The sequence below is a fragment of the Anastrepha obliqua genome, chromosome 3 (assembly GCF_027943255.1).
Source record: "Anastrepha obliqua isolate idAnaObli1 chromosome 3, idAnaObli1_1.0, whole genome shotgun sequence".
NCBI lineage: Eukaryota > Metazoa > Arthropoda > Insecta > Diptera > Tephritidae > Anastrepha > Anastrepha obliqua.
In genome coordinates, this window is record NC_072894.1 from 6467743 (window position 1) to 6482186 (window position 14444).

At 37.3% G+C, this 14444-nt stretch overlaps 1 protein-coding gene across 1 annotated transcript in view; it reads right to left on the minus strand.

Moving 5' to 3' along the window:
* Positions 1-14444, minus strand: part of LOC129240526 (glucose transporter type 1) — an 83486-nt gene that overhangs the window by 17226 nt on the left and 51816 nt on the right. The window contains exons 2-8 of the mRNA XM_054876385.1: positions 13773-14029; positions 13571-13695; positions 13205-13483; positions 12802-13079; positions 12565-12687; positions 2681-2884; positions 2440-2579 (exon numbers count right to left, since the gene is read on the minus strand). Of these exons, the coding sequence (XP_054732360.1) occupies positions 2440-2579; positions 2681-2884; positions 12565-12687; positions 12802-13079; positions 13205-13483; positions 13571-13695; positions 13773-14029 (1406 nt within the window). The remainder of the gene's footprint in view (positions 1-2439; positions 2580-2680; positions 2885-12564; positions 12688-12801; positions 13080-13204; positions 13484-13570; positions 13696-13772; positions 14030-14444) is intronic.

Genomic DNA, 14444 nt, shown 5'->3' on the forward strand with positions numbered 1-14444 from the left:
TACAGAATATGGTCCGGATGAGAGTATGCCGAGCGACTGGAACCTGTGTGTGCTTCGTCCAATATATAAGAAAGGTGATCCAGCAGTCTGTGAGAGAATGAATCCCATCGTCGACAAAGTGATAGGACTTTATCAGTGCGGTTCCCCAGACACTAAGTCCTAGAGAAGACGCATGAAAAACAACTCGACACGCAACATTTCTTCGTCGATTTTAAATTGCATTTGATAGCACATACCCGTGTACAAACTAGCTCTAGGCCGCAATGTCTGAGTTTGGTATCTCCGCAAAACTAATATGACTGTGTAAGATGCTATTGAGCGCTATGGCAAGCTCCGTCAGTATTAGAAGTAACCTCTCCCAGTCATTCGATACCAAACGAGGTTTAAGACAAGGCGATTCTCTCTCCTGTCACTTTTTCAACCTATTACTCGAAAAAATCGTCCACACTGCCGAAATAAACTGGTACTATCTTCCACAAGAGTATTAAGCCACTAGCATATGCCGATGACGCTAACATTATGAGCGAAACCACCGCGCTGTACGCTCGGGTGGATAAGGTGGATCTTGCTGTGACTAAGGGCAAAAGAAAGTACTTCCTGTTAATACACAAGATGTTTTCGCGTCTTGGACGATATCTTAGTATTGACAACCAGAAATTTGAAGTTTTGAGAGACTCTGTCTACCTTGGGACCAGCATCAATAACAAAAATTACGTTAGCCTGCAGATCAAGTGGATAATAACTCTTCCTAACAGATGCTGCTTTGGCTGCTTAAGCAATTGAAAAGTAGAGCTTTCTCTCAAAAGACCAAATTGACACTCTATAAAATGCTCATCCCTGCCGTCTTGCTATATGGTGCAGAAGCATGGTCGATGTCAACAGCAGATGAGAAAGTTTTGGGAGACTTCGGGAGAAAAATTATCCGTAAAATCTTTAGTCCTCGCCGCACTGGTGACGAGTATCGTTTGCGGTGAACAGCGAACTGTATGAGCTATGTATATAGCGGTATGGATATAGTTAAGGGTGTAAAAATAGACAGGCTTCCCTGCCTTGGCCATGTCAACTGTATGAGCGAAGACGCTCTAGCAAGGCGAATATGCGACACAGTATTCCAAAAAGGAAGGCGAGGAAAGAGAAGGTCACATCTTTGTTGGAAGGATCAGGTGCCGCATGATTGTCAGCGCTCCGGATTTTTAGCTGGCGCCAGCTAGCGCAGGACAGAAACAGCTGGCGCGCTATTTTGGATTCGGCCAAAACCGACATACTTTTGTAGCGCCTTATGTGGCGTAAGTATTTTAGGCAGAGATTGTCACGATAAAAAAAACAAAGTGGCTGTTCAGTAAAGCATTTAATATCCTTTAATGAAATCCGCTGTTATTATAAGCGCCAAGTCCCAAACACAGCGTAAAGTGCACAGCGTACGCTCGAAATTTGTTGGTGGTTTCAATCTCGGTCGTCCCTAACTACTTTGCAAATTTCTCAAGCTGATATACTCGTATTTAGGCTCAAGAAGAAAGTAATAATGCAGAAAATTTCATAGTTGTCGAATTAATTAGTCAGGGGTGTGTATGACATTTAGCTACTTTTCCTTGCATAGATGGGCTTCAAGTCAGCACAGTGAATACCAATGCAACTAATGTCTCACTGTGTTTTTGGTCAGATGTGAATTGGAGGCGATCGAGGGAATCAAGCATAGAGTTAATCAAGTTATGTATCTCGGACAAGATAGATCTTAACCGGTCAGCTGTGTTGAAAGAGGAAAAGAGCAGATATTTTTTCAGCATTTGCACCTCGAATGTCTTGATTTTGCAGGGCTAAAATATTAAAGCGAAGTCGTAAAGTGAAGTGAGCAAAATGCAATGGGCTGCTGGGTTATCTACGCTTGTTTTTAATCAGAACTTATATTTTTTTAAGCCAAGGTATGCACCAGCTGGTGTTACCCAAGTAGTTAAAAGTTGAGGTTCGCAGAAAAGGCGTCTAGAGAGATGAATTTAGCTTCACTTAGTTCTTAGGTATTTAGCCTTAGTTTAAGATGGGCCACCACCTTTTCGTCTTTGGTCGGACAACATTTCACGCCTTCATACTCTTTTGCGCGCACAAATTATTTACACCAACAAATATTCTCTTACTTGTCATACTTTTGTTAAATATACCGATCAGCGTTTTAAGTACTTTTCCATATAATTAATTTACTTAATGAAATGAGAACCTCTTACACTTCAATAATTCTTAAGTGTTTTTCTTAAGCACTGTCAAGAAATAAGTATTTGTAATATAGAGTTAGTATTCTTTTTTTTGTTTTTTTTGTTTTTCTTTTTCTTTTCGATTGAGATGATGAGAATTAGTGTACGTATTACGCAATTTTCAATCCATTTTTTAAATACAATATTTATATTCAATTTAGAAAAAAAAACAAAAATTTTATGAATTGGTCTGTACCTTCCATTTCCGTGTCGGAACAGCGCGCAAATCTCCTCGAACGTCTTATTCTTAGTCTCAGGAACCTTCTTATAGGTGAATATCCAAAATATAGCTAAGAAAACGCTAAATGGCAAAAACGTATAATTCTCCAATTCAGTCTGTCAACGGGAGCGAAAAAGGTTTGGAAAAGTGTTTTTTATAGCCGTTAAAAATTTAAATAATTACACACAAATGAATAATTGTCAATGAGTCAACTTACCCTCATACTTTGGAAACCAATGCCGACAACAAAGTTCGCCATCCAATTGACTAGCACAGCGATTGCCATCGCGCTGGGTCGTGGTCCCTGCGAGAACAATTCCGCGGTGATCATCCATGGTATGGAGCCGGGCCCAACCGCGAAGAATACGACAAATCCAAGCGTGGACACCACAGACAGATACGACATCCAATCGATCATTTCCTGTACATAACCAAAAAACTCCTATACAAAACGTGTAGTTACCAATTCTCGATGATTTGTAGGCTTTTTATTTTTGATTCGTTTTTTTTTTCGTTTTTGTTTTTTTTTTTTTCAATAATGTACCCAACAAACCAAATCAAAGAGAAAATAAAGTTCATCAAATAAGTTTCGTAAATAAATAAAAATAATCCAAGTTGAATGTTTTGGCTACTGACTTACAGCATCGAAACGGTATAACTGTTTGATTTAGTAGCAAGACATTTGTACCTATGAAGAAACTTTTCTGTTGCCTAGAAAAAATCAATTTTAATTGTAGATATGATTTCGCAAAATCGGTTTGTTTTGTACAAAATAATTTTTACATTTCAACCGGTGAGGGCCTAAGGCTACCAAGTAAAGTTCAAACTTTTATTTTACATTACATTTCTAGCTCTAAACTTTCAGTTTTTGTTTTTAAGGCAGGCGTAGGCCATATTTTAAATTTTTACAAATCCATTTAAGCATCAGTTGAGGTAGTTTTCAAATTATTTTTCACTTTTTAATTGACTACTTTTATAGTTAATTAGTTTCTTTATGCTAAAAATGATTTTAATGTTGTGTTTCTGGCTGCTCGAAAAGCTTCAGCTGTGTTGACTTTTAACAAGGTTGCCATATTTCCAAAATATTTATTGAAAAAAAAAAAAATGTTAATTGAGATTGTGAAAAATTGTACTGCACTGTGTAATTTTGACATTTACAAAATAACTGTCTATCGCACTTTTGGCTATACATACATACATAAGTGTTCATGTATATACAAACGCGTTTTCGGTGTTGCTTTTGGGTGGCGGCGTTTAGCGATTGTGTAATTGCTGTTCTATTGTTTTATTTATTTTCATAAGTGTGTAAGTTTGGTAAGAATTTTTGGTATTTTTTGTGTTTTGCTTTTAAAAATGGTGCACTTAAAATGTTTTCTATTTAACTTTGCGTGTGTTCGTGTCTTAAGTCTTTTGTTTTGTGTTGCACTGCTTGCTGAATCGCTTGGAATTTAAGTGCAAGATTTTCTTCTTCAACCAATAAATTAGCCAAAACAGTTAAAGGCTAAAGAAAAAGAGTTGGCTCGCTGGTAACTGCATGCACCTACATACACACTTGCACACACATACATACACATATGCACAGATGTGTGTACAGGCATAGCAATTCATACACATTTTGCGGCGAGCAACAAATGTCCTTACAGCCGGCATAACTGTTTCAGCTGTGAAACGAAACAAAGCATTTGAAAGCCAAATCAAGAAGAAAATTAAATTATAACATAAAATTACGATCATATTTTGTGAGTGTGCTTGTTCGCAGAGGGTAAAAAGCCTGCCAAGTCGAGAATTATTTTATGTTGCAGGGGACAGACATTTGAATAAATGAGTTTTTAGGCAAGTGTTTGTTCAAAATAGCATATCATATGATTTCCAGCATTAGTTGATGAGAATTATTTAAAAAAGAAGAATACGTGCCATTGGCGACTCAAATTTTCTCTCAAAAACTATGTGCAAATATGCCGCTTTTAAGATGAATTGCTGCTTGTTTAGTACTCAGTTTATGATAACTGTTCTTATTTCCCGTATTTGTTATTCAAATTACTTTAATTTTAACGCTTTGGTGTCGCAAAGTCAACAACTCTATTGGAGAATCTCTAATTTTTGAAAGAAAGCTGCTGAAATAGAAAGCTGCAGTAAAAAGACAAGCAATGCTGGGCTTGTAGGTCAAAATAAAGATGTCCATCATTCAAAATCATTTTTGTTTATATAGTAAAAAAGTTATTCAAAAATGAATTTGGCTGATTAATAAATAAATTTAATTAAATTAATAAATAAAAATTATTTATTTCAAACTTTTATGACTAACGAAATTTGTTGTTGCCTACATTTGGCGTAATTATTTTTTTTAAATCACTCAATTTAAAGTTTGGTTCGGTAACAGGCGTTGATATTAATATACGGGTGAACGATATGAAGTGTTACCAACTTCTCACTGCTTGTATCTGTAAAACAGCTCAAGACATCAACGTCAAAATTGTTCTAATGACAGTTCAATATATTGTTTATAAGCCATCAAAAGCATTTGCGTCTCAGTTTTGTTGAATTTTTTTTTTCTGTGATGGAATAGAGTGATTGCGTTATATTTGGCTGGAAACTCACAACCAGCCATTGTTCGTGAGCTCAGTCACCTCAAAGTGAATAAAATGTTGGTGTATCGCACTATAAAACGTTACAAAAATACTGGTGCATTTCAAAACGCTATGGAGGTGGGCCAAAAAAACCGCAACAACGCCATAAATGGTTCGGAAAGTGAAGGCTCGACTTGAACGAAATCCAAGTCGAAGTGGAAGAAAAATGGCCAAAGAACTGGAAATATCGCAAGACAGCATTCGACGCATATTGAAAAATGAGCTCAAGTTCAAGGCTTACAAGTTGCAAAAAGCACACGATCTTTCACCCCTACAAAAAAAAGTTCGGTGCGAAAGAGCAAAGGAGTTGTTGCGCTTGCACGAACGTGGCGAATTTTTTTAACATGTGTTTTCTGATGAAAAAAATTTCCCAATTGAGCAGTTCATAAACACTCAAAACGATCGCGTTTCAAGTAAACCGAACGCTCATACCAGAATTTGAGCCTACGTATGGCCACTCGAAGCAATTTCCCATCGCAAGTAATGGGCCGCAGTAACCGCTGATGGGCGCTCTCCAATCGTTTTTATCGAGCCTGGTGTCAAAGTGAATGCGACTTATTATCGGGAAAATGTTTTAGAAGCGGCTTTAGAGTAGTGGACACGCCAACATTTCGGTCGTAGACCATGGACGTTCCAACAGGACTCGGCACCGTCTCATGAAGCTCGTGTGAACCAAAAATGGTTAAAAAATCATGTTCCACACTTTATTTCGTCCACACAATGGCTTTCGAATTCGCCAGACGCAAATCCGATGGACGATCCCATCTGGTCCATTTTGGAGAGCAAGGTGAGGACTAATGCCATATGCCAGTATGGATGCGCTGAAAAAAGCGATTATGCGAGAATGGGCCAAAATACCTCAAGATCACATTCGTGCAGCAAGCAACTCATTTTTTCACCGTTTGAAGGCTATAGTCAAAACAAAAGGTGGTCATATCGAGCTAAAGTGAATATATTTTAAAATTGTAATCATTTTTGAACAATTTTGTCTTTGAAATCAATAAAAACTAGTTTCACACAAAAAAGTTATGGTGTTTTGAATAGGTAACACTTCATATCGTTCATTTCATTTTCATCGTTCAGCCATTTTAAATTTTTCTATTAAATCTATGCAAGCTGATATCGACTCTGAAGGTTGATCAGGTTCGAGGTACTTTTTCGAATAGGGGTTTTTCGATGGATTACGCGTGATTACTCTCAAACTAAATACATAATTTTTTCAGTATTCATTGACATTTCATCATGAAAAAACTTACGCCTCATCAATGTTTACAGACCCTACAATTGTATTACGAAAATTGACGCTCTGTGAAAAGTGTTCAGCGCGCGCTCAGGCCAACTTATGGTGTAAGTAATTGCCCTACCGAACGTACTTTTCGGCAAACTATTAGCAAAATTGAGAATAATTTTACATTATTGGATGGTACTCGACCAATTAGATCAGGTACAGCCCGAAGTGAAGAGAGTATTGTGGCTGTAAATGAGAGTTTTGCCTAAGACCCGGAAGATGCGATTCCGCGCTGATCTCGACAGCCTATCTTATGGCACTACTTGAGAGATTTTACGCAAATATCTTGATTTAAAAGCGTGTAAATACAGCTTCTCCAAGATTTGAAGCCGGCCGATCTTCCAAAGCGTCATAATTTCAGACGTAGGGCTCTTGAAAAACTCACCGAATATCAGCATTTGAAGACCCGAATTTTGTTCAGAGATGAGAACCATTTTCGGCTTAATGGCTACTTCAATAAGCAAATTTCCGTATTTAGGATGAAGAGCAAATCGAAGCCATTACATACATTGAAAACAACTGTTTGGTACGGCCTATTGGCTGGAGGATTCATGGGTCCATATATCTTCAAACACGAGATTGGCTCCAATGTAAGAGTGAATGGCGTACACTATCGCGCCATGATAAGTGATTTCGAAATTGGAAGCCGGAAATTGAAGCCTACGAAACCAGACTTACTTGCCATACTGCCCATGAAACAATGGATTTACTGCGTCGTAGTGTAGCCACCAAGATCGTGTGATATCACACTTTTTGACTTTTATCTGTGGGGGCATGTAAAGTCTGAATGCGTCGTGGATAAACCAGCTTCGTTGGTTGGTTGGTTTAAGAGTGCCCCCGCATCGGAGTGCCACATAGACCGCAAGTTGGGTCCGTTGTGTTGCCCTAGAGCTCATTATATTGTATGATTTCCCCACCTAACCGAGATTTTTATTATAGATTTTGGTCAAAGATATTAATTCGTTTCGAGAATTTGATGAGAGATTTGATTTTCAGGTCCGAGAGTACTGAAAGATTGTCAATTGTTGGAGAGCCTAGAAGAGCGAGTCGACTTCTGGCTAGATCGGGACAACTGCACAGCAAATGCCTGCTCGATACTTCCTCATCTTCGTCCTCGCAGTATCCGCACAGGTCGTTTTGAGGAACCCGAGCCGACGTGCGTGAGTGCCCAAAAGGCAGTGGCCGGTGATAAGAGATATTATATGCCTTAGTTCGTGTTTCGAAAGACTTATAAGGGTTTTTGTCTGTTTCAGATTGTAGGATGGCCAGATTTATCTGGTCGCAACGCAAGTAGTTTCCACCCGCAACCGGCTTCGATAGAGACATTGGAAGGCAACATTACAGATTTTATTTACCAGATACCCATCGAAGTCCTCTTCCTTCGAAGTTGGTGTCTATGGATAGCCGAATTAAGGCGCAGTTGGAAGGAGTTATCTTGCAAAAAATAAATGATGAGTTCTACATAAAAATAAAAAAGGTTTCCCAATCAATTTGAATTTTCGTTGATTTATTTCAATTTAAAATCCGATACCTCTGAATTGATCACCCTTTATAAGTACAATTTTATTAGCTTTTGGAAAAATTCAGCTGTGGGTGGAGTAGAGAAATAAAATATAATTACTTTCTCTGGATAATCAGATAGCTATCAGTTGATAAAACGGCACACCCTTGTATAGATTCACGCCTTTATGCACTTTATACGCATAAAAAACTATTGAATAGATGGCACGAGCAAGTTTCTAAAGCAATTTTCAACGCTCAGTCTGAATGGTCATTAAAAAAAAATTGTCAAGGTATCGAAAAAATGTAAGAACTCGTTACTCACACGAATGCCAGAGTCCAGTACAAAAAATGTGCCTTAAAAAACTACACTCAAAATTGTCATCATTTTGCAGGCAAACACCAACATTGCGGGTAGACAGCAAACGCAAATATGGAGTATTCCGAGTTGTCTTTTATTTATAAAACTAAAGGAAAGGCAAGTTCGGTGATGTTTGAAGCTCTGAAATGTGCCGTTGAGAAACGCTGTGCAGACTACGGAGACATAAAAGCGTGTCTAAAAATTATGAAGAAATTTTTTTCGAAAACTTTGATTGCTGCCTTTTGGAGAAATATTTATATATTTTGCATGGCTTGTCGCAGCTCCCAGGTCAGAAATTTGATTGTGCAAGCTTGCAAGAAATGTGAGCCAATGGTGCAAATCGGGAAATCCGCATTTTTCGTTGCGAGAGTACGAAATGCTTTCGTAAGAATGAAAATGTTTTGTGAGGAATGAATACAAAAATATTTGTATTATGAAATGATTGGAGAAAATGGCAAATAAAGCGCTTTCTAAGAACGCAAGAGCTGCACTCACACAACTGTCGATTCTAAACATGATGAAAAGCTTTTAGCGGTGTAGGGAAGACCAGACCGGTAACCCGCTCGCAGCGAATTTGAAAGAATCAGCTGATTACACTAGTCTACAAGGAAAAGTATCCGAAATAATTTAAACTAATATCTGCTTCTCTGTCCATGCAAAATTCGGATTGATAACTAAAATTAATTTATTAGTTTGAGTTTTTACGATAATCGTATCTTTCGTGTTTAATGGAACTAGGCCGACAAAATTTAACCAACATTCAGACCCAGAAACCAGACTATATATTTCCGAAGGTTTATGATGCGCTGAATCCAAATCTGGCCTCAGAATTGCTCTATCAGCTCTGGTTTTCGAGATATCCTAACCTAAAAGTGCAAAAAATACAAAAAAAACATGAAAATTTCAAAATGCGATATCTCTGCGAAAAAAATGATATTTGAGCAAACAAAACGCCATTTGAAAAAAGGATTGTATTTAAAGATGCCATCCTTTAATTTTGGTGAAAGAAAACATCTGCAAGGCTACATAACCTCAAATATGGGCAAAAATGGGGTTTTTTGCACTTTTAGGTTAGGATATCTCGAAAACCAGAGCTGATAGAGCAATTCTGAGGCCAGATTTGGATTCAGCGCATCATAAACCTTCGGAAATATATAGTCTGGTTTCTGGGTCTGAATGTTGGTTAAATTTTGTCGGCCTGTGTTATCTGACATCACATAGGTCATGACGACGGGGCTTTTACGAAAAAACAGAGATTGTGTTGGTGATATACGAAAAAAAAAATCAAAACAATCTTCACTCGTTGCTTTGTTGCAGTCCGTTTGAACGAGTGCTTGCACGAGTGTGTGAATACGTGTGAAATGAGCGAGCAGACTTCGGCTGCCAAGTATCTTGTGACGTAGCAGCCAAAGTTGCTCGCACAATTTGGTTTTTCACCATAGCAGATTGGCCAAACTTTGTACTCTATCATTCTCGGGTTCTAAGTTACCGGAATGCCTCGAATTTATATCTGGCAGGGATTGTCACTGCAGCAGCATTATTCAAACATTTGTGAGAGGAATTTTAGGCTCTTATAATAACAACAAAAACAACAGCATGAGCTTGCCATGTTTACAGTAATGTGGCATTCGAGTGGCAATCAACGGACAATGTGCTTTTGTTGCCACGAATGATAAATTGGCCAAACTGTTCAGAGCTCAAGCCAGTTGAAGAATGCTGGGCTTTGGTCAATAGGTAAATTTTGGCTGTAAAGGAACTGATCCATTTTGCTAAGCAGTTTCTAAAATATATGGTTTTGAGTAGCTCGAAAGGGATCAAGTAATAGCATAAGCCTTAAAGTCATAAAAGTTAAAAAATTATTAAAAAGAAGTAAAGAAAAAAATAAAAAGGTACATATTTATATATATATTATATATATATTTATAAAGAAATAAAAGCTCAATGAAAACGGGTTTCATTTTTAGACTCGTGACACTGCTTCAATAGAATTTTTTTTTTTTTGAATTTTCTGATGAAAGCTTTTTTTTCGTTAGTTAGTGAAAACATCTGACAGAAAATGTAGAAGTCTGCAGACAAAATTTTCTGTATTAACGGAGGGCCCATAGGTAATCAGCCGATAATTGAATTGGTATACTCAAGTTCCTTAGTTGTTGGATTGAATGCTGCTGACCACCATCTTTGGCTAAAATTACTGGCCTTTCAAATGTCATTTAGTATTATTATTTAATTTAATTTTTATTTAAATTAATGCATCTTTATTTTACTGATTGGCGCGTTATCAAATAAATACTTTTGCACTTTCACGCGAAATTGTCAACTTCAAAACGGTTGTAGAATTTCGTGCAATTTTATTTTGCCCAAAGAATCGAGAAACTGGACGCTTTGGGATTCTCGTAAACTCATTTATTCAAATACTTAACCTAGAAACGAAATATAGTGTAAATAACTGTTAAACACCGAAGCATGCAAACACAAATTAAGTTGGCTAGAAAAGCTACAGTGCCAAAAGGTACACAGGTATTAAGAAAACACAACAAAAGCGTTAAAAAATATACGAAGTGGTCTCAATACAAGTTTCTATTCAAGTCCTAAATAGCACCGAAATTTTGACACAGTCAGTGAGTATTTTAGCTATGTGGCACAAAATTTGAAAAATATTGTAAACTTTCCAAAATGGCTGCTGTATTACAGCAACAGTGAGTTTATTTACAGAATTTGCGCCCATTGGCGAATGAGAAAAGTTGCTATGGCTCGCGAACCTTACGTTTAATACATACGCAAGCGAGAGTGTGCCTATAGTGTTGGAGAGTGTGCAATGAGATCTGTAAAAATCGACGCGCCACTAGCAACACTTCACCCAACCGACTAATGAGAATTTTACACAAAAGAGCGAGTAATGCCCAGCTTCATTATCACTTTTCAATTTATGGCTTAAGGGGGTAAGTCCATGTAAAATTTAAAAAAAATCGAATTTTTTTCGATATTTCGAAAGTTTAGTATCTTAGGAATATACTGTGAAATTTTCATGCGGAAATTCCTAATATTATAGATTCTATAGCCCATTAGTAGAGAGCAGTCCGCGCGCTCCTGTACCTCAAACTTTAAACTCTTTTATCTCGAAACTGTATTTTTAAATACTGCTCGTGTTGTAACTCAAAAAGTTATCGACTGATTTGTTTGAAGTTGGTGGGGCCTTTCTGTACATTACTATCGGAAGGATAAGCCTTAAATTTCAGATATTTCGCGTTGATAAATTACTTTTTGGGGGGTTAAAAATGTCAATAAAAAGCCCCAAATTCTGACTTCTTTTTCAAAGGCTTATATTGTAATTAATTTTATACTTGTTTTTTAATTTTATAGGTTCATCCTTTTCGTTAATATGTTAAAAAAAATCATTTTAATTTTTTGGTTTCACATCGATAGATTAAGAGTAATAAATAGAGCTGTTTAGGACCTCGCGCCGTAGGCAGCCTGCAAGAAATGATCCTGCCTTATGCAACTGTTTTTGATCCTGTTTCTTAAACTAAGGTTTGAAATCTTTCAAAAAATCGCAATATGCTGTTATAAAATTTTACTCCCATGTCATCGTGGGTGCAAAAAAAAAGAATTCTTTTGTCGAGCGATGAAATGTACCGAAAAAATAATAATTTTCCTTTATTTCATCATTGAACAGAAACTTGTGTTTGGATGACCCTTTAAATATGAAGCATTACAAAACTACTGGAGATATTAAAGCTCATTTTGAAAATGTGGAAAAGCGAAATTTTATTGTATTTCTATTCAGCTTAAAAATCGCAAAGCGTGCACATGCTTTTAAATGATTCCTTTTTATTTTTTTTCACGATTTTTATGACTAAGTAAATATGTTTATATGCCATACATGCTTTTATGGATTTTGGATTCGGTTCTACTGCATAAATTGACTCGAAACTGCCTAACTGTATTATAAATATTTATATGTATATATGTACATACTCATATATTAGTCACTGTATATAAATGGACTATATTTTGTTAACAGAAAAATTTGTTCTAAACATTCCTTTCATATCTTGGCATGCAGTAAAATACAACTAATAAGTCCTTTGTGAGATATTTTTCTATACAATTCGATATTTGACTATTTTTAAAAGTAACTAAATGGATAACTTTAAGACAGACTTAAAACGAGCATAGGTTTGAAAATAAGTTCTATACAAACCATAAATTCGTATCGAGTGACAAATAGATTTTGGAAAATATTTATCTGTAATACTTGCCCTTTGATACTGTCGAGCCAAACATTCTGTGCTGCGAATGCTGGCTCCATTCATGTGTGTACTTGCCTTAATTAAAAATGAAATCGTTATGAATATCGAGAATATGAACATGCCACCTAAACCGTATAGTTGGAGTGTTCGACGACCAGTGCGATCCATCAGCGGTATTGCGATGAGCGTCATCAACACCTGCGTGGTATTTGAGCAAAACAAAAAAAAGCAAAACAGAAAACCACAAAAACAGAAGAAATGTGTTAGTCACGAAAAATTACATTTCAAATCAAATATTTTTGTAATTCAAACCATTATTGCGCCAATGCCTATCGTTGAGAATTTGGCACTCTCATCCGTTAGGCCGGAGCTCATGAACAACGACGTTGAGTAGTAAAGCACCGCATTGATACCGCTAAACTGTTGACTCAGCTGCATCACAATGCCGATTATCAATGGCGGCCGCAGTGTGGGCGAGCAGATTAGTTCCATGGTGGACATGTGGCTTTCGGACTGTTGAGCGCGCTCTTCAGCGCGCATCTCCTCGATGTCTTCCTCCACCGAACTCGAGGCGCGTAGTCGTCGCAGCGCTGTGGTGCAGCGATTTTTGGAAAGCAATTAAAAATTAAAAAAAAAAAAATTTTATGAATTTTCGAATGCATTTTGCAGTCTAATTTGTTTTTGTTTTCGTTGCCATGTTACTAAAGTAGCTTACCTCTTCTGGCTTCCTCTTCCCATTGTTTCGTGATGAGCAGATATCTGGGCGATTCCGGGCACACCGGCAGTAATATTAATTGCAATATTGCTGGACATATGGCTAGGCCAAGTAAAACTGGCCAGCCTTCATTAGTTCCTAAAATTTGTTCGATTCCCAGCACTTGGGATAGTAGTAAACCTATTGTCACAGCCAATTGATTTACGGTACCTAATCCACCGCGTAAGTTCAGTGGCGCTATTTCGGAGATATACATTGGCACCAACGATGTATTAAGACCTACAAGCAACACAGTGGGTATAAATTGCTCAATATTCAGCTAAATTTATAAATACAATTTCTCTTATTTTTTTATTTCCAACTCACCGCAATTAACACCAATAATAAATCGGCCGAGGAATAACATTTCATAGGAATGACTAACTTTGGTAAAACCCATTAGACAAGCACCCGATATGCCAAGCACATTATTTAATAATAACCCGCCTTTTCTGTAACATTCAAATGGGGCGAAAAGTACGAATTTATCAGTTATCTCATCCGCATGAATACTAAGCACTTTGCTCACCTGCCAAAGCGATTGGCCATCCAACCGCCGCTGAAACCGCCCAACATGCCGCCAATGGCGAATATCGACACCGCCACCGAGTACAGCTGCTGTATGAACTCCTCACTAATGTCCTCGCCATAGCGATCCTTGTACACATCCTTCATGAAGTTCTCGATATTCCGCTCGGGCGCATTTATCACACCGGTATTGTAGCCGAACTGCAGCATGCCCAGCACCGCCGAGAATATCGAGTACGTTAGGAAGAAGGTAAGACCCTGCGAAAGAGAGAGCGAGCAGAAACACAAATTGGCAACGTAAATTTGGCTTTTCTAAGATAATTCATGAAATGTGCGCAGAGGAATATACAAAAGAATTTGAGTGCTGTACTCAATTAAGTACGAATAAAGAAAAAATAAATTAAAAATGTTCAAAATTGTATGCCAAGTAGGTTGAACCGATTGTGTTCGAGAATATTGAGTATGGTTTATTTTTTTTTTTTTGAAATGATACAAATACAATGCAAATCATAAAAAAATTAAGCGGTTTTGTGGAATGCTGGTTGTTGTTGTTGTAGCAGCATAAACATTCGCATACAAATATATGCGAGCAATGCGGCTGAAACGGCAGTCCAAGACCGGATAAATAGATGAGGAACTATTTGCATTTGCTGGTCGTTGGAGGTGTACCACC